Source organism: Bos mutus, chromosome 3, assembly GCF_027580195.1.
Source record: "Bos mutus isolate GX-2022 chromosome 3, NWIPB_WYAK_1.1, whole genome shotgun sequence".
Lineage (NCBI taxonomy): Eukaryota > Metazoa > Chordata > Mammalia > Artiodactyla > Bovidae > Bos > Bos mutus.
The window spans coordinates 89,549,097-89,572,701 of record NC_091619.1 but is presented as its reverse complement, the minus strand read 5'-3'; the positions used below and the strand labels follow the sequence as shown (position 1 = coordinate 89,572,701).

At 45.4% G+C, this 23,605-nt stretch overlaps 1 protein-coding gene across 1 annotated transcript in view; it reads right to left on the bottom strand.

The window, feature by feature from the left end:
* LOC102284079 (protein FAM151A) overlaps positions 1-23,605 on the bottom strand; it is a 27,931-nt gene extending 4,326 nt beyond the window's left edge. The window contains exons 1-4 of the mRNA XM_005905658.3: positions 23,488-23,605; positions 21,029-21,175; positions 2,157-2,309; positions 1,030-1,189 (exon numbers count right to left, since the gene is read on the bottom strand). Of these exons, the coding sequence (XP_005905720.2) occupies positions 1,030-1,189; positions 2,157-2,309; positions 21,029-21,175; positions 23,488-23,605 (578 nt within the window). The remainder of the gene's footprint in view (positions 1-1,029; positions 1,190-2,156; positions 2,310-21,028; positions 21,176-23,487) is intronic.

Genomic DNA, 23,605 nt, shown 5'->3' with positions numbered 1-23,605 from the left:
ATTAGACTTAGGCAGATCATTTAACCTCAGTAGGGTATGTTGTATTACTAAAATGAAAATAATAGTACCTACATCATTCTCATTCTAAGAGTTAAATGGTACTCTACAACTAGACTACTTAAAACAGTGTGTGTGACAGATAATAAACATTCAACAGACTGAGCCTCAATTATTGTCAGCTTTCTTATCTGCAAAATGGTAAGAAAAAATGCTCCCAACCTGGCATTTCTATGGGAAGATGAACTCAGATATATTCTCTCCTTTTATGCGGCCCTCTGTAAACTTGAGCACACCATGCTGCTGGTGCTACTGTTGTTGGCAGTGCTGGGACCTGGGGGTTGTTTGTGGGGTGGGAGGGGAGGCTGGGGAAGGAGTTAGTGCTTTATAGACTTTAGTTAGTACTTTCTAGGAGGTCAAGGGTTGCCCTGGCACTGTTTGCTGTCCAGGAATAAACACTCTGCTGCTACTGCTGCTAAGTCGCTTCAGTCGTGTCCGACTCTGTGCGACCCCATAGACGGCAGCCCAGCTGGCTCCCCCATCCCTGGGATTCTCCAGGCAAGAACACTGGAGTGGGTTGCCATTTCCTTCTCCAATGCATGAAAGTGGAAAGTGAAAGTGAAGTTACTCAGTCGTGTCCGACTCGTAGCAACCCCATGGACTGCAGCCTACCAGGCTCCTCCATCCATGGGATTTTCCAGGCAAGAGTACTGGAGTGGGGTGCCAGTAGGGCACAAATCCATAATCTGCCAGTGAGAGCCCAGTGAAATCAGGACTACTAGGAGAAAGTGTGAGGGAGGGTCCTCAGCAGCCTGGGACATCAGGGAAGTTTCTGGGGCAGGTAATGGCTGGTTTACCAGGAAATGGTGGAAAGGCATTCAAGGCAGAGGGAATAGCATGTGTGAAGGCTCAGAGGTCAGACGTCATGGTGTGGCTGGAGGCAAACTCAGCAAAGGTCCCCTGAGCACCTGCTGTACCCGATGTTGAAGGAAACAGACTGGACACAGCTGGAGCAGAGAGGCAAACACTCACTGTGTGGCATTGACCTCTATTGAGAGGCCCACATTGGGACCCCTCTGGATGTCAGCATTGATCCACACAGGCCTTCGAACTTTCCCCTCCTCTGTCAGCCGCCGAAGGAGGTCCAGGGAGGGGCCCACAGCCTTGATGCTCTTGAAGTCTAGTTTGATGCCTGTGGGGAGAGGGCCAAGGGCTTGGGAAACTGGTCCCTTGTGCTCAAGGAAGAAGGAAACAGAAGACATGACTTCCTGGGACAGAGAGAGGAGGTATGGTGTGTGTGTCAGGGGTGGGAGGGAAGACAGGGCTGGAATTCTGGGTGGGTGTGAAGAAGGCTTCAACGAGAGAAGGGACTTGCCCATGTAGGAGTGATCTTCCATCCCTCATCCCCAAGGGGAGGAAGCAGATGATGGCTAAGGGCTTGGGATTTGGGGCAGGTGTAGGTATTGTCAAGAATCTGATGAAAAGGGACTATGACTCTTGGACAGGCAGGCTCTGAGGATCCCAAGCCACCCAAGCCTGAATAGCACAAAGTCAGACTGAAGAATTAGAGAAGAATTTAGAAAGCCAGGCCAAGGGGATCATAATATGTTGACAACATAGGGAGCCATGGAGGATTAAAGCAGGGAGTGACATGACAGTTGGCATTTTGGAAAGCTCACCCAGGTAGGGGCTTCGTAGAGTTTGGAGGCAGGAAGCCAGTGAGGAAGGAGGTCCAAGAGAAAGATGATGTGAGTGGGACTGGATCGGGGGAAGCCTTCAGGGTTAGAATTGGCAGATGCAGCAGCTGAGTAGATGCAGGGAATGAGGGAGAGGCATTAGGATGATGCCTGGATTCTGACAGTTACTGGCAAAGAGACAGGAGAGGGGAAGGTGGAATTGGCTTTGAGCATGTTGTATCCAGTTCCATGGATTCAGAGCCTGAATGCTCATGTTTGGCCCTTTGCAGCTTATCCTACACTTTTTCATCCCTCATTTCACCCATCTTCCCTGAGCCCAGGCCTCTAGAGTGGTCTGGAAAGCTAAAGCAAGAGCAACTCCTGACAGTCATTGGACTAGTCTCCTAGCAGAGGGACCCCTGCACATGTGGCCTGAGGACCAGAGGGGTGGGCAGCTGGGGAGGGGCTGAGAGAAGTCCTTACCCTTCTGGGAAGAGGCCAGCACAGCCTCCAGCCACTGCTCTAGGGTGTTGTCGCTGTAGATGGCTGGGGGGTGCGCCATGATGGGGACTCCTGTCTCGTTGACTGTGCCGAGCCCTTCTATTGTGATGTCTGCCTCCAGGGCCATGACATTACCTGTTGCATTGGACAGAGAAACTTTTTAAAGCAATTTTTCTCATCATCAAAGTATTACACACTTATAGAATATTTGAAAAATACAGAAAAGCAGAAAGAGAAATATTCACCCACATTTCCATCATAGTTCACTTTTTGATGTATTTTCTTCCATTTTAATCTATGTATAGTTTTTCCACAGTTGAGACCACTCAGCATTTATAATTTTAATCTTTTTCTTTCAATTTTGACACATTTTCACAATCTTTTCATGAAAAAAGAAAAAAACCTGCAAAAGCCCTGATTGAGAGCAGTCACCCTGTCTCAGTCAGCCACTCCTCTGTCTTTCCTGAGACTCTAAATTTTTAGGAAGACTCAGCAGTCTCTGAATTTTTGTTACTAACAGATAATGATGTATATTTTATTCTGACTTTCTGGTTATTTTTTATCATGACTTGAAGAATCTGAGTCAGGGCCATGCTGGGTCTTTTTTAAAAAAATTAATGAAAAAATTAATTTTTGGTTGCACTGGATCTTCATTGCTGGGCACGGGCTTTCTCTAGTTGTGGAAAGCAGGGGCTACTCTTCACTGCTGTGCACGGGCGTCTCCCTGCAGTGCCTCTCTTGTGGAGCACGGGCTCCAGATGCATGGGCTTCAGTTGTTCCAGCACGCAGGCTCGGTGTGCTGCATCAGCTTAGTCCCTAACCGGGGATGGAACCCATGCCCCCTGCATTGGCAGGTAGATTCTTAATCACTGTATCACCAGGGAAGTCTGCGGGGTCATCTTTAGAGCCCACATTATCAAAGTACTGTTAGAAAAATTCATCTAACTCATATTCCTGCCAGAAGTACATAAGTTGGTCCATCTCCAGGCACCCATATAGTGCTGAGAATTGTTATTTTTGTCTTTAAATGTACGCAGTTAACGCCTCCAGTGGCTGTGTGATGCCTGCTGGGAGCGTTCAGGCCAGAAGGGAGTCAAGGACTTTGAATGAGAAGCAGACTGGGAAAAGCAGGCCAGGCTCTCTGATCAATGAGTGGTGTAGAGGGTGGGTGGGGTCGCTATGAGCTCCTGCTCCATCGAAGACAGTTGGCATCAGAGGGGTCTCTTCTGTTTTATACTTGCAGCCCTGCTCCCCTCCAAGTCCATTTAGCATATAGCTGCTAGAGTCACGGTTCCATATACCTGATCCTGTCACTTCTGTTACAAAATCAAAATTCCCTTAGCCCTGAGAATCCAATCCAAATGCTTGCAGAGTCTGTGAGGTCCTATAGGACCAGGCCTGGCAAACTTTGCCATCTCACCTCGAGTCCCTCTCTCCCTCAATATCTAGCTTCCATCCACTCCTGTTTCTCCAACATCAGTGTGCACACAGACCACCCAGGAACTGTTCAAATGCAAGTTCTGCTCAGTAGATCTGGGGTGGGGCCCAAGACACCTACCAAGCTCCCCAGTGATGCCCAGACTGCTGATCCACAGACCACACTTGGAGCCTCGAAGCTCAAATATCTTGTCTCCCATCTCTGGGCTCCTACACCTGGCTGTTGCCATGGCAACACTCTTCCCTCCACAGTTTTACTAGGCCACCTCCAGCTCATTTGTGGGTGTTGGCTTAAAATATCAAGGAGGCCATCCCTAAACCACACAGTCAAAGTCAGGCTGACAGCTGATCCTTTGAGCACTCAGCCCCCATGTAACTACTCATATAGCACCATCCTTCCTGAGCCTGAGGGCTAGGAGCAGGCTCCAGGTCTGTGGTGCCCATCACTTGGATTTCCAGTGCCAAGATGGTACCAGGCCTAAAAAAGGAGCTTCAGAAGTGTTTGTTGGATGGTACAAGACTGGCTAAATGAATGATGGAGAAAGCTGAGATCAGGGACTTCCCTGGTGGTCCGGTGGCTAAGACTGTCTTCCCAGTGCAGATGGCATAGGTTTGGTTCCTGGTCGAGGAACTAGGATCCCACAGGCCTCACAGTGCAGCCAAAAGAGAAAAAAGTTAAGTTCAACCAGCCCAGGTCCAGAAAAGTAAAAGAGCTTGCACAAAGTTGCAGAGAATTTTTGCAAATTTCTCTAAGCCTAGGTGTCTGGATTTCCAGAAGGGAGAGGAAGCTGAGTGCCAGGCTGTCCCCAGCACTGTTTCAGGCACTTTGCACTGTCCCATTTCATCCGCATATTATATCTCTGGCCCAGTGCTCCGGAATCTTTGGTGTCCTCACTGACAAGATGGGGATGAATCTCTCTGGGCTTTAACTACAGCACGTGGACATAAATTATGTTGTATTAAAAAATTAAAAACAAAAACAGGTTGTAAACTGTGAAGGGCTATATGAAGGTAATTTTTATTTCTATGGTTTTCTTGTCTTAACTTGGTTACCCAGGAATGCTGAGAGGGATCCAGAGGGGTTTGGGGCCCAGCAAGGCCCAGAGAAGTCAGGCCCCAGGTGGGTAGCTGGGCAGATAAGAGGGTAGCTAAAGAGAATGGATGCTGAGAGGTCTCCTTCCCCATCTAAAATGGGCCAGGTCCGGTCTGGGGAAGGTGGCGGTATACTGGGAGGGAGCCAGGGCTGGAACCCAGGTCTCAGTCCTGGTGAGTCTCTGAAGCTGCTGCCTTGCTTGACCTGCACCAGCTGCCTCCCTTGAGATGCTGGTAGCCCCTGAACTCAGGACCGCGTCTCACTCGTTTCTACACCTCCTCTCAAGCTGGGTGCAGAGCAGGGGCCCAGCGAATGCTCAGTGAGGGGGACTAAAGACAGATGGACCTAACCTGCCTCCTTGTGATCAGCACCTGGACCCAGCTTCCTCCTGCACGGCCATTCACACCTGTTCGGGGCCTTCCAGATCCTGAATCTGGGAGCCAACTTGTTTGCGGGGTCGGGGGGTGGGGTATGAGGGAAGAGGAGATGAGGACAGGAGCAGGTGCCTGCTTCCACAGTAGGAGCCTTGGTCCTCAGAGGTACAGTCAGGTGAAGAATGCTGCTCTCCACAGGGAGCCCACAGGAAGCTCCGAGGCCCTCCCTCCCCTCCCCCCCACACCAGGTGCTCTACACATCACATCCGGCAGAGGGGTGCCATGGAGGAGCGTGCAGACCCTGAGCCCAAGACTGCTAGTGTGCGGCTCCGCTGTTGACCTTCAACACCCCCTGAAGGAGTTCACGTGGAGTGAGGCACTCTGTGCTGCAGGGAACCTGGTGGGACAAGTCTTTGAAGTGAAAGTCGCCCAGTCATGTCCGACTCTTTGCGACCCCATGGACTAAACAGTCCATGGAATTCTCCAGGCCAGAATACTGGAGAGGGTAGTCTTTCCCTTCTCCAGGGGATCTTCCCAACCCAGGATTGAACCCAGGTCTCCCACATTGCAGGCGATTCTTTACCAACTGAGCTATCAGGGAAATATTTTTAGGAACAGGTTTTATGTTCCCAATCCTTACATATAGGGGAATTTGACATGCTTCCCTGGTGGCTCAGATCGTAAAGCATCTGCCTGCAATGCAGGAGACCAGGGTTTGATCCCTGGGTTGGGTAAATCCCCTAGAGAAGGGAATGGCCACCCACTCCAGTATTCTTGCCTGGAGAATCCCATGGACAGAGGAGCCTGGTGGGCTACAGTCCGTGGGGCTGCAAAGAGTCAGACACGACTGAGTGACTAACGCTTTCACATATCTAGAAAAGCACTAAATCCCTTCACGATGACATCAGATCCTTGTGACTAGGAGAAAACCTCTTGTAAAGTAAGCACTTGATAGCATTGAACTCCGCCTTCAACAAAATCTTATATATTGACCTTCCCCCACTACCTCTTTGGAGCAGTCTCTCAGAGCTATCTGAGGTGCTGCTTTCTCGGCTGCGGTCGTCATTTTGCCCCAAATAAAACAACTCGCAACTCTCAAGTAGTGCATCTTTTTTAGTAGACAGTTAGAACTGGACATGGAACAACAGACTGGTTCCAAATAAGAAAAGGAGTTCGTCAAGGCTATATGTTTTCACCCTGTTTATTTAACTTATATGCAGAGTACATCATGAGAAACGCCGGACTGGAAGAAACACAAGCTGGAATCAAGATTGCTGGGAGAAATATCAATAACCTCAGATATGCAGATGACACCACCCTTATGGCAGAAAGTGAAGAGGAACTAAAAAGCCTCTTGATGAAAGTGAAAGTGGAGAGTGAAAAGTTGGCTTAAAGCTCAACATTCAGAAAACGAAGATCATGGCATCTGGTCCCATCACTTCATGGGAAATAGTTGGGGAAACAGTGGAAACAGTGTCAGACTTTATTTTTTTGGGCTCCAAAATCACTACAGATGGTGACTGCAGCCATGAAATTAAAAGACGCTTACTCCTTGGGAGGAAAGTTATGACCAACCTAGATAGCATATTGAAAAGCAGAGACATTACTTTGCCAATAAAGGTTCGTCTAGTCAAGGCTATGGTTTTTCCAGTGGTCATGTATGGATGTGAGAGTTGGACTGTGAAGAAGGCTGAGTGCTGAAGAATTGATGCTTTTGAACTGTGGTGTTGGAGAAGACTCTTGAGAGTCCCTTGGACTACAAGGAGATCCAACCAGTCCATTCTGAAGGAGATCAGCCCTGGGATTTCTTTGGAAGGAATGATGCTAAAGCTGAAACGTCAGTACTTTGGCCACCTCATGCGAAGAGTTGACTCATTGGAAAAGACTCTGATGCTGGGAGGGATTGGGGGCAGGAGGAGAAGGGGACGACAGAGGATGAGATGGCTGGATGGCATCACTGACTCGATGGACGTGAGTCTGAGTGAACTCTGGGAGTTGGTGATGGACAGGGAGGCCTGGCATGCTGCGATTCATGGGGTTGCAAAGAGTCGGACACGACTGAGCGACTGATCTGATCTGATCTGATCTGATGACCACCAACTAAGGACCCAGAGTGGATGTTCCTCCTCGCTTGAACTCCACGAGAAACCGGAGCCTTGGTACCAGGAGTGGCCCTTCGAGCCCATCTGCTTCCTCGGGAGTGCAGATGAATTTGGGTAAGCCTCTCCTGGTTTTCGAATCTCCCTATTGGTTGAGATTCTGAGTTTTATTTGGTTGTGGAGCAGGTTACCTGCCCACTTCCAGCTGGAAAGATACTGGAGAGGGCCCGGGTGAAATATCCGGGGTATACCCACTCATGATCTAGACACTGACTTGGGCTCTGTTGAAAAATACTAAGAATTTTCCACACAGTAGAAAGACACTGGGTGGGAGACTTGCTGAAAGATGCCAGAGAATATCCATCCAGTGAAAAGGCCCTGGGGCAGAGGGCATGGATTGAAAAAAACTTGAGGAATACCCAGGGCTCAGCTGAAAGATGCCAAGGTTGTTCCGTTGTAGGGAACTGAGCAGTCTTGGTTGAGTGGTTAGGTACGAGGCTGATCTGACACTTTCCCTCAGTTAGACTGCCTTTATAGGCTTTGTCGGGGTAAAAGTGAGAATGTATGAGAGCTTTGCTCTGAAGAAAAGGGACAAGGCTTCTACTGGCCAGCTATGGTTTTCTCAGGTAACTGAGAGATTTATGGGAGTGGTGAAGGTCTAGTCTTCGAAAAGTACAGTGGTCCCATAGGGAAACTCACCTATTAATTAAAATACTTGCTCGTCTGGGGGTTGCACCTAAGAACTGGCCATTCAGCAACCTGAGCAGACATCTTAGAGTGCTGGAGGCAGAATCTAAGGCACATGAGAGGAGCTAAAACGAGTCTGAGGTGACTCCTGGAGGAGTTCAGCTCACAGGCCCGCCACACAATTTCACCAGTGATTTTTATCCCTGAAAAATTCAGCTTAAAGTGGAAAACAGAATCTCAAACGCAGAAACAGAGGGGTGTCAGAAAGCCAACCTCTGACTAACATTCCAGCCAGATTCATGTCCAATGCATATGGAGCTGGTATTTGCAAGGACCTTGTTAATTGGGGAAATTATACTAAAAGAGTTGTCAACCTAAAATGGCCAAACTGGGGCTCTTTTGATATTCCAAAATTGGCATTTTTGTGCCCACGATTAGAAAAGGCCGGCCATACTACTTTGCTTGGTATCTAGAAGTGTATAAGAAAGGAAACTATAGAGTAACTTCTTTGCAGGAAACCAAGAAGAAATTGCTTGAAACTATATCAGAACCAAAAAAGGCTGCTAGCACTGACTCTGCCAGGTCACAGGTCTAGTGGGACTGGGAAGTCACATTTGGCATTTATGCCATTTGACTTTTGATTTTTGGGCAACCACTTTGCCATCTTTTGGGAGCACTCTTACCACTTGGCTTTTGATTTCTGGGCATCCTTTTGCCTTGTTATTTTATTTGGAGTGTGACTCCTGGCTGGTGAGGTTCTGGTTTGGTTTGAGCATGCAGGCATCTGGTACCAACTGCTTGAGCTTGTATGGGAAGTGCTTCCTCTAAGGTTCTACACTCCACCTGGGAATGCCTTGGAAAAAAATTTCAAATGACTGGTCAACCTATAGCTATGATCCAATGACAAGAAAAGTGACCTAAAAATATCAGATCTTTACTGACACAGGATAGGGAAATGGACTGAAGTTCCCTTATGTCCAGGACTTTTCTCCTATAATCAACAGCCTGGGGCTAAGCAAACTAAGACCCCCACTTCCCCAGAAGAACAAACCTTGTTGGGACCAATCTGCCCTTGTTATCAGGGCCAATTTGAGCACTTAGTTCAGTTCAGTTCAGTTCAGTCGCTCAGTCGTGTCCAACTCTTTGCCACCCCATGAATCACAGCACGCCAGGCCTCCCTGTCCATCACCAACTCCCGGAGTTTACCCAAACTCATGTCCATCGAGTCAGTGATGCCATCCAGCCATCTCATCCTCTGTCGTCCCCTTCTCCTCCTGCCCCCAATCCCTCCCAGCATCAGGGCCTTTTCCAATGAGTCAACTCTTTGCATGAGGTGGCCAAAGTACTGGAGTTTCAGCTTCAACATCAGTCCTTCCAATGAACACCCAGGACTGATCTCCTTCAGAATGGACTGGTTGGATCTCCTTGCAGTCCAAGGGACTCTCAAGAGTCTTCTCCAACACCACAGTTCAAAAGCATCAATTCTTCGGTGCTCAGCTTTTTTCACAGTCCAACTCTCACATCCATACATGACCACTGGAAAAACCATAGCCTTGATTAGATGGACCTTTGTTAGCAAAGTAATGTCTCTGCTTTTCAATATGCTATCTAGGTTGGTCATAACTTTCCTTCCAAGGAGTAAGCGTCTTTTAATTTCATGCCTGCAATCACCATCTGCAGTGATTTTGGAGCCCAGAAAAATAAAGTCTGACACTGTTTCCACTGCTTCCCCATCTATTTCCCATGAAGTGGTGGGACTGGGTGCCATGATCTTCGTTTTCTGAATGTTGAGCTTTAAGCCAACTTTTTCACTCTCCTCTTTCACTTTCATCAAGAGGCTTTGAGTTCCTCTTCACTTCTGCCATAAGGGTGGTATCATCTGCATATGTGAGGTGATTGCTATTTCTCCCAGCAATCTTGATTCCAGCTTGTGCTTGTTCCAGCCCAGCGTTTCTCATGGTGTACTCTGCATATAATTTGAGCACTATCAGGTCTAAATTCTGGCTATAAAACTATGATCACAGAAAAATAAAGACGATTTTTGACAGTGTGGTCACAATTCTTTAGACTCCAGAGAAAGCTTTAAAAAAAAATCTCTTTAAGAATTCTTGCCCTGAGAAATAACTCCTCCTATGCCTTGAGACCAGAGTTTTCTAGATAACTTATCCATTATTGTTCAGTTGTTCATTAGTGTCTGACTCTTTGCAATCCCATGGGCTGCAGCATGCCAGGCTTCCCTGTCCTTCATCTCCCGAAGCTTGCTCAAACATGTCCATTGAGTCAGTGATGCCATCCAACCATCTTGTCCTCTGTTGTCCCCTTCTCTTCCTGCCTCCAATCTTTCCTAGCATCAGGGTCTTTTCTAATGAATTGGCTCTTCATATCAGGTAGCCAAAGTTTTGGAGCTTCAGCATCAGTCCTTCCAATGAATATTCAGGATTGATTTCCTTTAGGATTGACTGGCTTGATCTCCTTGCAGTCCAAGGGACTCTCAAGAGTCTTCTCCAACACCATAGTTCAAAAGCATCAGTTCTTTGGCACTCGACCCTCTTCATGATCCCACTCTCACATCCATACATGACTACTGGAAAAACCATTTTTGTTGTTCAGCCCTTCAGTCATGTCCGAGTCTTTGCGACCCCATGGTCCAATGAGTATTCAGGGTTGATTTCCCTTAAGATTGATTGGTTTGATCTCCTTGCTGTCCAAGGAGACTCTCCAAGGGACTCTCAGGAGTCTTTTCCAGCACCACAGTCTGAAGGCATCAATTCTTTGTCACTCTGCCTTCTTCATGGTCCAGCTCTCACAAGTGTATGTGATCACTGGAAGACCACAGCCTTGACTGTAAGAACCTTTAAGAGCAGAGTAGTGTCTCTGCTTTTCAATACACTGTCTAGCTTTGTCATAACTTAAAAAAAAGTAAGCGCTTACAAATCAAGCAATTCTAAATAAGAGATAAATCAACCTAAAAGAATTTCAAGTTCACATGAACTGGGAAATATTCAGTATTAAATCAGTACAGTTCAGTTCAGTCGCTCAGTCTTTTTGACCCCAGGGACTGCAGCACGCCAGGCTTCCCTGTCCATCACTAACTCCCAGAGCTTACTCAAACTCATGTCCATTGAGTTGGTGATGCTATCCAACCATCTCATCCTCTGTCATCCCCTTCTCCTCTCGCCTTCGATCTTTCCCAGCATCAGGGTCTTTTTCAATGAATCAGTTCTTCACATCAGGTGGCCAAAGTACTGGAGTTTCAGCTTCAGCATCAGTCTTTCCAGTGAATATTCAGGACTGATTTCCTTTAGGATTGACTAGTTGGATCTCCTTGTAGTCCAAGGGACTCTCAAGAGTCTTCTCCAACACCACAGTTCAAAAGCATCAATTCTTTGGCACTCAGCTTTCTTTATAGTCTAACTGTCATATCTATACATGACTATTGGAAAAAACATAGTTTTGACTAGATGGACCTTTGCTGACAAAGTAATGTCTCTGCTTTTTAATATGCTGTCTAGGTTAGTCATAGCTTTTCTTCCAAGGAGCAAGCGTCTTTTAATTTCATGGCTGCAGTCACTGTCTGCAGTGATTTTGGAGCCCAAAAATAAAGTCAGCCACTGTTTCCATTGTTTTGCCATCTATTTTCCATGAAGTGATGGGACCAGATGCCATGATCTTAGTTTTCTGAATGTTGAACTTTAAGCCAACTTTTTCACTCTCCTCTTTTACTTTCATCAAGAGGCTCTTTAGTTCTTCTTTACTTTCTTCCATAAGGGTGATGTTATCTGCATATCTGAGGTTATTGATATTCCTCCCAGAAATCTTGATTCCAGCCTGTGCTTCATCCAGCCTGGCATTTCACAAGATGTACTCTGCAAATAAGTTGAATAAGCAGGGTAACAACATACAGCCTTGACGTACTCGTTTCCCAATTTGGAACCAGTCTGTTGTTCCATGTACAGTTCTAACTGTTGCTTCTTGACTTGCATACAGATTTCTCAGGAGGCAGGTCAGGTGGTCTGGTATTCTCATCTCTTTAAGAATTTTCCACAGTTTATTGTGATTCACACAGTCAAAGGCTTTGGTGTAGTCAATAAAGCAGAAGTAAATATTTTTCTGGAAGTCTCTTGCTTTTTTCAATGATCCAATGGATGTTGGCAATTTGATCTCTGGTTCCTCTGCCTTTTCTAAATCCAACTTGAACATCTGGAAGTTCACGGTTCACGTATTATTGAAGCCTGCTTGGAGTCTTTTGAGCATTACTTTGCTAGCATGTGAGATGAGTGCAATTGTGTGGTAGTTTGAACATTGTTTGACATTGTCTTTCTTTGGGATTGGAATGAAAACTGACCTTTTCCAGTCCTGTGGCCACTGCTGAGTTTTCCAAATTTGCTGGCATATCGAGTATTAAATACCTGGCATTAATGTTTGTTTATTAATCTAACTAATATATACATGTCTAAGAGTCACTAACATTAACATTAAGCAGAGTATTTTCATTGTGTCTAGGTTTAATGTAAGTTAAATAGTATATCTGTTACAATTTTGTCAGCAAGGAAATTCCTCAAGTAAAAAAACTTCTAAAAAATATAAATGAGGTGAACTTTTAGATAAACTCTATTAAGAATAATTATGCTTTAGGAATGTCTGTCTAAAATACTCTGTAGATTGGGGTAACTTGAAATTCTAAGGGCTAACTATGGAGAACCGTGTGGAGATTCCTTAAAAAACTGGAAATAGAACTGCCATATGACCCAGCAATCCCACTGCTGGGCATACACACCGAGGAAACCAGAATTGAAAGAGACACATGTACCCCAATGTTCATCCCAGCACTGTTTATAATAGCCAGGACATGGAAGCAACCTAGATGTCTATCAGCAGATGAATGGATAAGAAAGCTGTGGTACATATACACAATGGAGTATTACTCAGCCATTAAAAAGAATACATTTGAATCAGTTCTAATGAGGTGGATGAAACTAGAGCCTATTATACAGAGTGAAGTAAGCCAGAAAGAAAAACACCAATAGAGTACACTAACGCATATATATGGAATTTAGAAAGATGGTAACAACAACCCTGTATGTGAGACAGCAAAAGAGACACAGATGTATAGAACAGTCTTTTGGACTCTGTGGGAGAGGGAGAGGGTGGGATGATTTGGGAGAATGGCATTAAAACATGTATAATATCATATAAAAATAAATAAAAAGCAAGCACTTCTCAGGGAAAAAAAAAAAAAAAAATTCTAAGGGCTATACTAAACTAAGTAATGGGAGTCTATTGAATAGCTAGGTCATTTCCAAATAAAATAAGATTTTGAAGCATTTATCACTGAACACTAATTTTCCCCTAGAGATTTGGGACTATTAATGAATAATGTTTGGTACCTTCCTAAAAGGTTCTCTCTAAGAAAGAAAAGGTTTTTGGAAATAATCACTGGTATTTATGCTCACCAATCTACAGAATGCTAATATAAAGGTCAGTTTTTGGTTGCTTAAGGAAAGTAGGATGTATATTTTCAGCAAAGAAGATGTGAGGAATGGAATTGCATTTTATGAAGGGAAAAGCAAGTAGGTCTGACTTACAGGTGGCTGTTTCAGGATGGGAGAACAAAGTATTGGGTACAGAAAGTGATAAGAAGATTTGTGGAAAGCAGACCCCGAGAAAAGAATTTTGTGGGTGGTTAGGACTAAGTTTAAAATAAATTTAATTAAGTTTATGTTTAAATGAAGTTAAAAGTAAGCTGGTACAAAAGCTTAAATTTGGCTTTTCTCTATCTTCAGATGTTGAACTGCCTTGGTAATAGATTTAAGTTTCTTTATCTCTTAAATGATCTGTTCTGAAATCCTTCATTGTAGAATAGTTACTGTTTCACAGTGACCTATAATCCTACCTGACTGAATGTTCTAAGCCTTTTTGATATTTGTTGACAAAACTTCCTGCTGCTAAGTCCCTTCAGTCGTGTCCGACTCTGTGCAACCCCATAGACGGCAGCCCACCAGGCTCCCCCGTCCCTGGGATTCTCCAGGCAAGAACACTGGAGTGGGTTGCCATTTCCTTCTCCAATGCATGAGAGTGAAAAATGAAAGTGAAGTCGCTCAGTCGTGTCCGACTCTTAGAGACCCCATGGACTGTGTAGCCCACCAGGCTCTTCCATCCATGGGATTTTCCAGGCAAGAGTACTGGAGTGGGGTGCCATTGCCTTCTCCGACAAAACTTCCTAAATAATTCAAATGAAGCACTTTCGGCTTCTAGCTAAGAGGGCCCCTGAAACATCCCAAATGTTATTCTAGATTCATATTGAATACAGAATCACATGGGAAGTATTGCTAAGTGAGTAATAAATCTCGGGTTATATTGTATGGTAAATGTTACTAATTTAGATATATTAGAAACTATATGGAGTTCCTAAAGTTCTGATATATCTTGGTAAATGCTATCAGTCATAATTCTAGCTACTATCTTAAAGTGTTGTCACAGCACTTAACCAAGTTTCGCAAAAATGCTTCCTCCTCAAGAAGATTTATAAAAAGGACTTTTGGATAAATATAAGTTTCTGAACTGGGTAAATAATGAAAGGATTCTAATGGAAAACCTGGTGACTTCACAAAGGTTAACGAAAGGACTGAATGAACTGGCGAACATGCTAATAACTTTTGTGGTTTCTGTATGAAAAATTACTGGTTTGAATCTGTGTTTTCCAGGTGCAAGAAAAACCTTCCCCTCAAATTAATTATGACAATAATTTGCTAAAATTATACTTTAGAAACAAATTGAAACATTTATCTTTTCTCTCTATCTGACCCCTCCAGAAACTGGAAACTCTGCTTCTAGTAACTTTATCAGATAAGCTAGGAAAGTTATATCGATAACAGCTACAGAAATCTCAAGGAATTTTGGAGACCTTGAGAAGGGCGGAATCCACCTAGATCTGTTAGGTGAAAGGTGAAATCTGTGATCAGCCTTTGGTGTGACTTTCTTAGCTCTGAAAGGTTTTATTTTAAAAGTTCAGTCTGAGATGCTATAAAAGCTTTGGCAAAGAAAAAAAAGCCTATGATCAATTATGCTTACATAAATCATCAGGCCAAATTTATTGACACCACTCCAGGCTTCAGCAATACGTGAACTGTGAACTTCCAGATGTTCAAGATGGTTTTAGAAAAGGCAGAGGAACCAGAGATCAAATTGCCAACATCCGCTGGATCATCAAAAAAGCAAGAGAGTTCCAGAAAAACATCTATTTCTGCTTTATTGACTATGCCAAAGCCTTTGACTATGTAGATCGCAATAAACTGTGGATACTTCTGAAAGAGATGGGCATGCCAGACCACCTGACCTGCCTTTTAAGAAACCTATATGCCAGGTCAGGAAACAACAGAACTGGACATGGAACAACAGACTGGTTCCAAATAGGAAAAGGAGTACGTCAAGGCTGTATATTGTTACCCTGCTTATTTAACTTCTATGCAGAGTATATCATGAGAAACACTGGGCTGGAACAAGCACAAGCTGGAATCAAGATTGCCAGGAGAAATATCAATAACCTCAGATATGCAGATGACACCACCCTTATGGCAGAAAGTGAAGAGGAACTAAAGAGCCTCTTGATGAAAGTAAAAGAGGAGAGTGAAAAAGTTGGCTTAAAGCTCAACATTCAGAAAACTAAGATCATGGCATCCAGTCCCATCACTTCATGGCAGATAGATGGGTAAACAGTGGAAACAGTGGCTGACTTGATTTTTCTGGATTCCAAAATCACTGCAGATAGTGATTGTAGCAATGCAATTAAAAGACGCTTGCTCCTTGGAAGGAAAGTTATGACCGACCTAGATAGCATATTGAAAAGCAGAGACATTACTTTGCCAACAAAGGTCCATCTAATCAAGGCTATGGTTTTTCCAGTGGCATGTATGGATGTGAGAATTGGACTATAAAGAAAGTTGAGCACCAAAGAATTGATGCTTTTGAACTGTGGTGTTGGAGAAGACTCTTGAGAGTCCCTTGGACTGCAAGGAGATCCAACCAGTCCATCCTAAAGGAGATCAGTCCTGGGTGTTCATCGGAGGGACTGATGTTGAAGCTGAAACTCCAGTACTTTGGCCACCTCATGCGAAGAACTGACTCATTGGAAAAGACCCGGATGCTGGGAAAGATTGAGGGCAGGAGGAGAAGGGGACGACAGAGGATGAGATGATTGGATGGCATCATCGACTCAATGGACATGGGTTTGGGTGGACTCCAGGAGTTGGTGATGGACAGGGAGGCCTGGCGTGCTGCAGTTGATGGGGTTGCAAAGAGTCGGACACGACTCAGCAACTGAACTGAACTGAACTGAACACCTATTTCACAAACAAACTAGTCTTAATTCGGTTATATTTGGTAAAAACAAGGGTAAATTTAGGGAGAAAAAGATGTTTCAATGATTGTTAGATTCCAGTTTGTTAATGGAGGTCTGTATCTACTAAGACTCATTTCCTGGTAGTTCTTTGCTATTATGCTGTATTAATGTAAAATTTAACTGAATTTTTAAAGGACACTCTAAATTAGTTTCTGAAGCTTATCTCAGTAATCTATCTTTGAATGAAGATCAGATACCTCATGACTGTGACCAAGACCAGAAAAAGACATAGTTTAAGGAACTGTCTCCTGTGTGGATGGAAGGACTTTTTTATCAGAGGAAGCTGCAGTACCCTAGGATGAAAAGAAAATGACGCTAGAAGCAGACAGCTTGCTCAAGATGCTGGACCTGATTCATATGATCAGTTATAATGTTTTCTTGACTTCTTGGACCTTTGCCTATAAATCAAATGTTTTCTATCATGGACATGATTCTATGCTAGTTTAAAACTCAATCCAACTGTTGGATTTGTGGCCAGTTACCTGTGTCTAATACTTCTGGATTACCTTGGTGGATTTTTCCCCTTCAGGGCTCTGACTGGATACCCCCTAGCAAATTTATTTTAGAAAATAATTTAGTCCTGTTCTATCTATTCATGATATTACTGTATGGGATCCTCTCACCTGGCCAGTTAATAATACCTGCTCTGACCCTGGCCATAGATTTAAGTTTTCTCTTAGGGTCACTCAAACTCCAATTAGAATGGCAAGCTAAGTCTCAATCAAAAATTGTAACCTCTTGTCTACTAAAAGGAAAACTCGCACAATTATGGGATGGATCTATATGGTTAACACCAAGCTATGGTCACTTAAGTTTAAAAGCTCCTCTAAGGATAATCAACCTAGTAATATTATGAAACTAGGCTGGGTGCTTTATGAATTATGCCTACTATTACCCTTAGAGAGAGTGACTGATATGGGACTTGGTGGATTTGGGGTTTTAATTAATGGCTTTGGCGTCTGGAATGGATAGGAAGGTGTAGCCTGGGATTACCATGAACTCAAGGATATATACACAACAAATTAGAGGTAGCTCAAGCCAATCTAACATTGATGCAAGCTCAATAAGTCAAGACATCTGTATTCTACTGGTATGATCATTTAGCAGCTATTTTTCATGACTTCAATGGGATTGGAGGGTGTAATTGATCATATTGAAGCCTTAACAACTTTCACTCAACAAACTTCAAATGATAGTAACCAGATTATTAGCCTATTGAACCCTGAGGTCTCAATGATGAGAAAGGTGGTACTACAAAACCCTCGGCTGTTGACATCATTGCAGCATTTCAGGGAGGTACCTGTGCCATAATTCAAACTGAATGCTGTGTTTTCATACCTGATGAATCCTTTAATGTAACACCTTTGATGAACCACAAGAAGAATCAGATTTCTGCCTTAAGTGATTCATTCCCTATTCTTGATAATCTTTTATAAAACTGGTTTGGAAAAAAAAAAACTGGTTTGGTGCAAGAGGCTCATGGCTGAAATATTTATTTATAATTCTGCTAATGTTGTTAGTTGTATTATTTGCATTTTGCCTGTTTTACAAGATTATTGTTTCTTGTATTACCAAGTGTATGACTGAGCCTCCAACGAAAATAATGTTGACTAAACTTGAAACAGTTGATCAAATGTGTAGCTTGATATGTGATCAATGATCATAATAGTGTAACTCTAGATATAGGAAGATGCAATGAGAGGGAATCTTACTTTTTTGGACCAAAACTAGAAGATAGATGTCCAGAGATCTTTGACTATTAGGACCTAGTCCAATAATAGCTCATTGAGTGGCCTATCAACAAAAACCTTCAGAATCGGGAATGGGCCTTCCTAGCAACACACTCCAGTGTTCTTGCCTGGAGAATCCCAGGGATGGGGGACCCTGGTGGGCTGCCATCTCTGGGGTCACACAGAGTCGGACACGACTGAAGCGACTTAGCAGCAGTAGCAGCAGCAGCAGTACAGGACAAAATGGTCATGAAATGCCTTCCCAAGTTTCCTCAGTCAGTAAAGAATCTGCCTGCAATGCAGGAGATCTGGGTTCAATCCCTGGGTCGGGAAGATCCCCTGGAGAAGGAAATGGCAACCCGCTCCAGTATTCTTGCCTAGAGAATCCCATGGACAGAGGAGAGGAGCCTAGCAGGCTACAGTCCGTGGGGTCTCAAGGCTTGGAGAGGAAACCACCACCAAGTATGGTTGGTTTATGACCACAAGGGGGCACTGTCAACTCTAAATCGGCACTTGCCAAGAGCTTTGACGCTGACTGAACAGCAAGGGCACTTGCCCTCTGCTTCTGTGGAGATTGAATCCGGTGCTGCTGCAGCTGGTGACCCTTCAACACCCGCTGAGGGAGTTCAGGGTGGAGTGAGCTACTCTGTGCTCCGGGAGCGTGGTTTGACAGGTCTTTAGATAGGTGGGTATTTTTCCTTTCATCTCCTCATATCTACAAAAGCACTAAATCCCTTCATGATGACATCAGATCCTCGTGACTAGGAGAAAACCTCTTGTAAAGTAAGCATTTGGTTGCATTCAACTCCCCCTTCACCAAAATCTTTTATGTTGACCTTCCCCCACTACTTCTTTGGAGCAGTCTCTCAGAGCTATATGAGGTGATGCCTCCCAGGCTGCAGTCCTGATTTTGCTCCAGATAAAACTTAACTCATAACTCTTAAATTGTGCATCTTTTTATTTAACAGTTGTGGTGACCAAAATAGGACTCGAACACTTGCAGCTCTCAAGTTGTGCATCTTTTTACTTGACAATTAACTCACTCAACTAGGGTGATCACATGTCCCCATTTGCTTCAGCATAATTACTAATAATGACCTCTTTCATGACCAAAAGTGCCCTGCTTTCATCCTACCAGTCCACATTTGGCAGAGGAAAAACTGAGCTGCAGATGGGTGAAGTCACTTGTCCCAAACCACTCCTTTGGTAAATGGTGAAATGTAGAATTTGAGCCCACTTCTGTCTGCCTCCCAAGCCTTTGCTCTGGCCCCTCCCATCCACGTAGATGTCCGGTGTGACTTCACCAGTCTAACTCTGGCCTACCATTGCTTCCCCTCAGGATCCCTACCCCAGCTGTGGAGCCACCCTCCTCCCATAGACCTACCCTGGGGACCTAGCAGGACCTGCAGCGGGGAAACTGGGCCTTGGGTCCTTCCCACCCCTGTGGCTATACTGACAGGCGCCTCAGCATGCTCCATGCTGTTGGGCACTGCTTGGTTGGGGCCCTTAGCTTTCTTCTTGGCCAAGGTCACAACTTGGTGGGGCCTGATCCTTATCTGCTGTGCCAGGACTTACCTGAGATGAGCCTGAGGCTGGCAGAGCCTCTTTGCCTTCCCTCAGGCCTTATCTCCCAGATAAGAGTTCTCCCTCTTGCCAGGGAATTCTCTCTCCGCCTTATCACTGAAATCTGACCATTGGTCTCCCAATCCTGAAGCAGCAGCAAACTGGCTCCACCCAGCCTGCGATGCCTTCCCCTTTGCTGATGACCAAGCCTGCCTCCTCCAGGAGGTCTTTCTAAGGACTCATTCATTCATTCAGCAATCCTTCCCCAGTCACTTACTCCCAGGCCTTGGTGACTCTGAAGGAGGTAAGAGTCAGAGGCCTTGAGCCTGGGTCTTATTCTGCTTCAGACCTACTGTGTGACCATGGACAAGACCCTCTCCCATTCAGGATCTCACTTTTCTAAAAGTAGAGCAGTGGTTCTCAAGGTGTGATCTCGGGGTCAGCAACATCTGCGCCATGCAAATTCTCAGGCCCCACCCCAGAGCCACTGAATCTGAAACTCTCTTCTGAAGCATGCTCAAACTGGGGACCCTTCTTTCCATCTCAAATAGTCACTGCTTTAGAATTAACAAGCACGTTCGTGAACATGATTTAACGAGCTTTCCCACAGTGCTGAAAAACTGGTCTCCCCTGCTGAACTGGGCCAGGCATGATGCAGTGATTCAGAGTATGGGGTTTCTGATGCTGGCTTGTTGTCATTGTTTAGTCACTAAGTCGTATCTGACTCTTGATACTCCATGGGCTGTAGCCCACCAGGCTCTTCTGTCTATGGGATTTCCCAGGCAAGAATACTGGAGTGGCTTGCCATTTCCTTGTCCAGGGGATCTTCCCAACCAAGGGATCAAACCTGCATCTCTTGCATTGGCAGGTGGATTCTTTACCACCAAACCACCATGGAAACCCACAATGTTGGCTTAGCCACTTTCAAACATTGTGACCTTACTGTGAATTTCGGTTAAGTCACTTAACTTTTCTGAGCCCCCATTTTTCTTCTGAGGGATGGCACCCACAAAACAGGCAGCTTTTGGTACCAGGAGCCCCAGTGTAACTGAGTGTGTGTGTCCCCACAGGGGGTGTGGCTGACTGGTTGCCATCATCACTGTGGATCGGAGGCTCAGGAGTTATATTAAGATAATTCGCTCAGACTTTTACACTCGTTTTGGTAGTGCTAGAATTCAAACACATCTTCTGGTTCCTCAGATTTGAGAGCAAAGGCCTCCTTAGCAGGCAAGTTGTCTCCTGGCAAGGCCTGGGAGGGAGAGCAGGATGTGACCTTGGACCCAGACATCGCCCTACAACCTGAGCCAGTCACATAACCAGTGAAGCCTCACTTTCTCAAGTGGATGATGGCAAGAACGTGGCCATACCCATCTTAATGCTACCTCACAGGTAATGCTGTGAGCCTCGCCTCCACTCTCCCTCCATCTTCTCCGCCTCTGCCCCAGCCTGCCCCATCCTGGCAACTGGACTTACTGCTGAGGGCAGCCTTCATCTGCTCCTTGCTGTTGGCACGGTGGTACCAGGTGACCAGCAGGCCATCCCTCTGGCTGATCTGACCCAAGCTTAGCAGGTAGTCCAGCATGTCTGCGTCAGAGCGGCAGGTCCCATCCTGTTCACAGCCTGGAATCAAGGCCAAGGAGGCCGTTAGCATCAGTTCTTGCCCAAGCCCAAGGCTCTTGTCTGTACATCCTACTAACCCTCTCTGGGCCCTGGGGCCATGTCCAGCCTGCCGTCTAGCATAGACAGTGGACCCCAGAGTCGTCAGTGCCAGGAGAGAGAAACATGTGGGGTCCTGAGCACAAGGATGCTCTGGGCCAGCCTGGGGACATTGGAAAGTTCACTGATAAGGGAATATTTGAGGGAGACCTAGAAGGATGGGTGTGTAAATTTAACCAAAAGAGGGGACTAGGTTATTCCAGACAGAGAGGAAAAGTATAAGCAAAGGTATGGTCATAGGAAATGTGTGGTTGCATAAAAGAATGGCCATTGCTCTGGTACAGATACAGAGAAATGAGATAGGACAAGATTGGAAAAGAGGCCTGTGATCCAGCTGTAAATGACCCTCAGTTCAGTCAGTCACTCAGACGTGTCTGACTCTTTGAGACCCCATAGACTGCAGCATGCTAGGCTTCCTTGTCCATCACCAACTCCCGGAACTTGCTCAAACTCATGTCCATTGAGTCGGTGATGCCATCCAACCATCTCATCCTCTGTCGTCCCCTTCTCCTCCTGCCTTCAATCTTTCCCAGCATCAGGGTCTTTTCAAATGAGTCAGTTCTTCACATCAGGTGGCCAAAGTATTGGAGTTTTAGGATTGATTGGTTTGATCTCCTTGCAGTCCAAAGGACTCTCAAGAATCTTCTCCAACACCACAGTTCAAAAGCATCAATTCTTCTGCACTCAGCTTTCTTTATGGTCTAACTCTCACATCCATACATGACTACTGGAAAAACCATAGCCTTGACTAGGTGGACCTTTGTTGGCAAAGTAATGTCTCTGCTTTTTAATATGCTGTCTAGGTTGGTCATAGCTTTTCATCCAAGGAGCAAGCATTTTTTAGTTTTATGGCTGCAGTCACCATCTGCAGTGATTTTGGAGCCACCAAAAATAAAGTCAGCCACTGTTCCCACTGTTTCCCCATCTATTTGCCATGAAGTGATGGGACCAGATGCCATGATCTTAGTTTTCTGAATGTTGAGTTTTAAGCCAACTTTTTCACTCTCCTCTTTCACTTTCACCAAGAAGCTCCTTAGTTCTTTGCTTTCTGCTATAAGGATGGTGTCATCTGTGTGTCTGAGGTTATTGATATTTCTCCCAGCAATCTTGATTCCAGCTTGTGCTTCATCCAGCCTGGCATTTCACAAGATGTACTCTGCATATAAGTTAAATAAGCACAGTGACAACATACAGCCTTGATGTAATCTTTTTCCAACTTGGAACCAGTCTATTTGTTTTTCCATGTCCAGTTCTAACTGTTGCTACTTGACCTGCATACAGATTTCTCAGGAGGCAGGTAAGGTGGTCTGGTATTCCCTGGGTGCCGGCAAAAAAAAAAAAAAAATGGGGTATGTGCTGGAGATAGCAAACAAGTTTGTGTTTAGAAAGTGCTCCTTAGTGGCAGGGCGAGCATGGATTGGCGAGAGCAGGCTGGTGGCTGAGATTGTGTGGGAAGGGGTGGGCTGAGGCAGGGGTGCAGCAGGAGAGGGGGAGCTGAGAGGTTAGGGTGAGCAGGGAATGGAGATAGAGGATGGGAAGGAAGAAGCCTCGAGGCACAGGACTGAAGATACAGGCATGAGACAGAAGGAGGTCCCCATGTGGATGGAAGGCCCTTCAGCAGGAGAGGGTGCAGGGATGTGAGGGTAAGTTCAGCTCAGTCCACTGAGTGTGATGCCTGCATGGCCCTCCAATAATAAGTGTTCATCCAGGAGCATGGAAGGATAGCTGAAGCCTGGTAAAGAGGAAGGGAAACAAAGCTAACGAGACTGTTTATTGGAGATCAAATCTTGGTGGGGCAAGTAGAGCTGTGGATGGAGGATAAGTCAATCCTGAAGGAAACCAACCTTGAATACTCATTGGAAGGACTGATGCTGAAGCTGAAACGCCAATATTTTGGCCACCTGATGAGAAGAGCCGACTCACTAGAAAAGACTCTGATGCTGGGAAAGGTTGAGGGCAGGAAGAGAAGGGGGCAACAGAGGATGAGACGGTTGGATGGCATTACCGACTCAACGGACATGGTGGTGGTGAAGGACAGGAAAGCCTGGCGTGCTACAGTCCATGGGGTCACAAAGAGCTGGACACGACTTAGCAACTGAACAACAACAGGGAGGAGAGCGGAGGCCATCAGGTCTGTCGATGGGAACAGAACCTTATGGGGGCAAAGAGTGAGGGATGGAGGAAGCCAAGCAGATGGCATGACTGGGTGCTCCTACCTGGCAAGGTGGTGTTCTTCTGCAGCGAGAAGCCCAGGACCATCGCGATGGCGAATACCACAGCCGCACTGACACCGCCGACAATAGCCCACTTCCAGCACCCCTTCTTGTTGGCCAT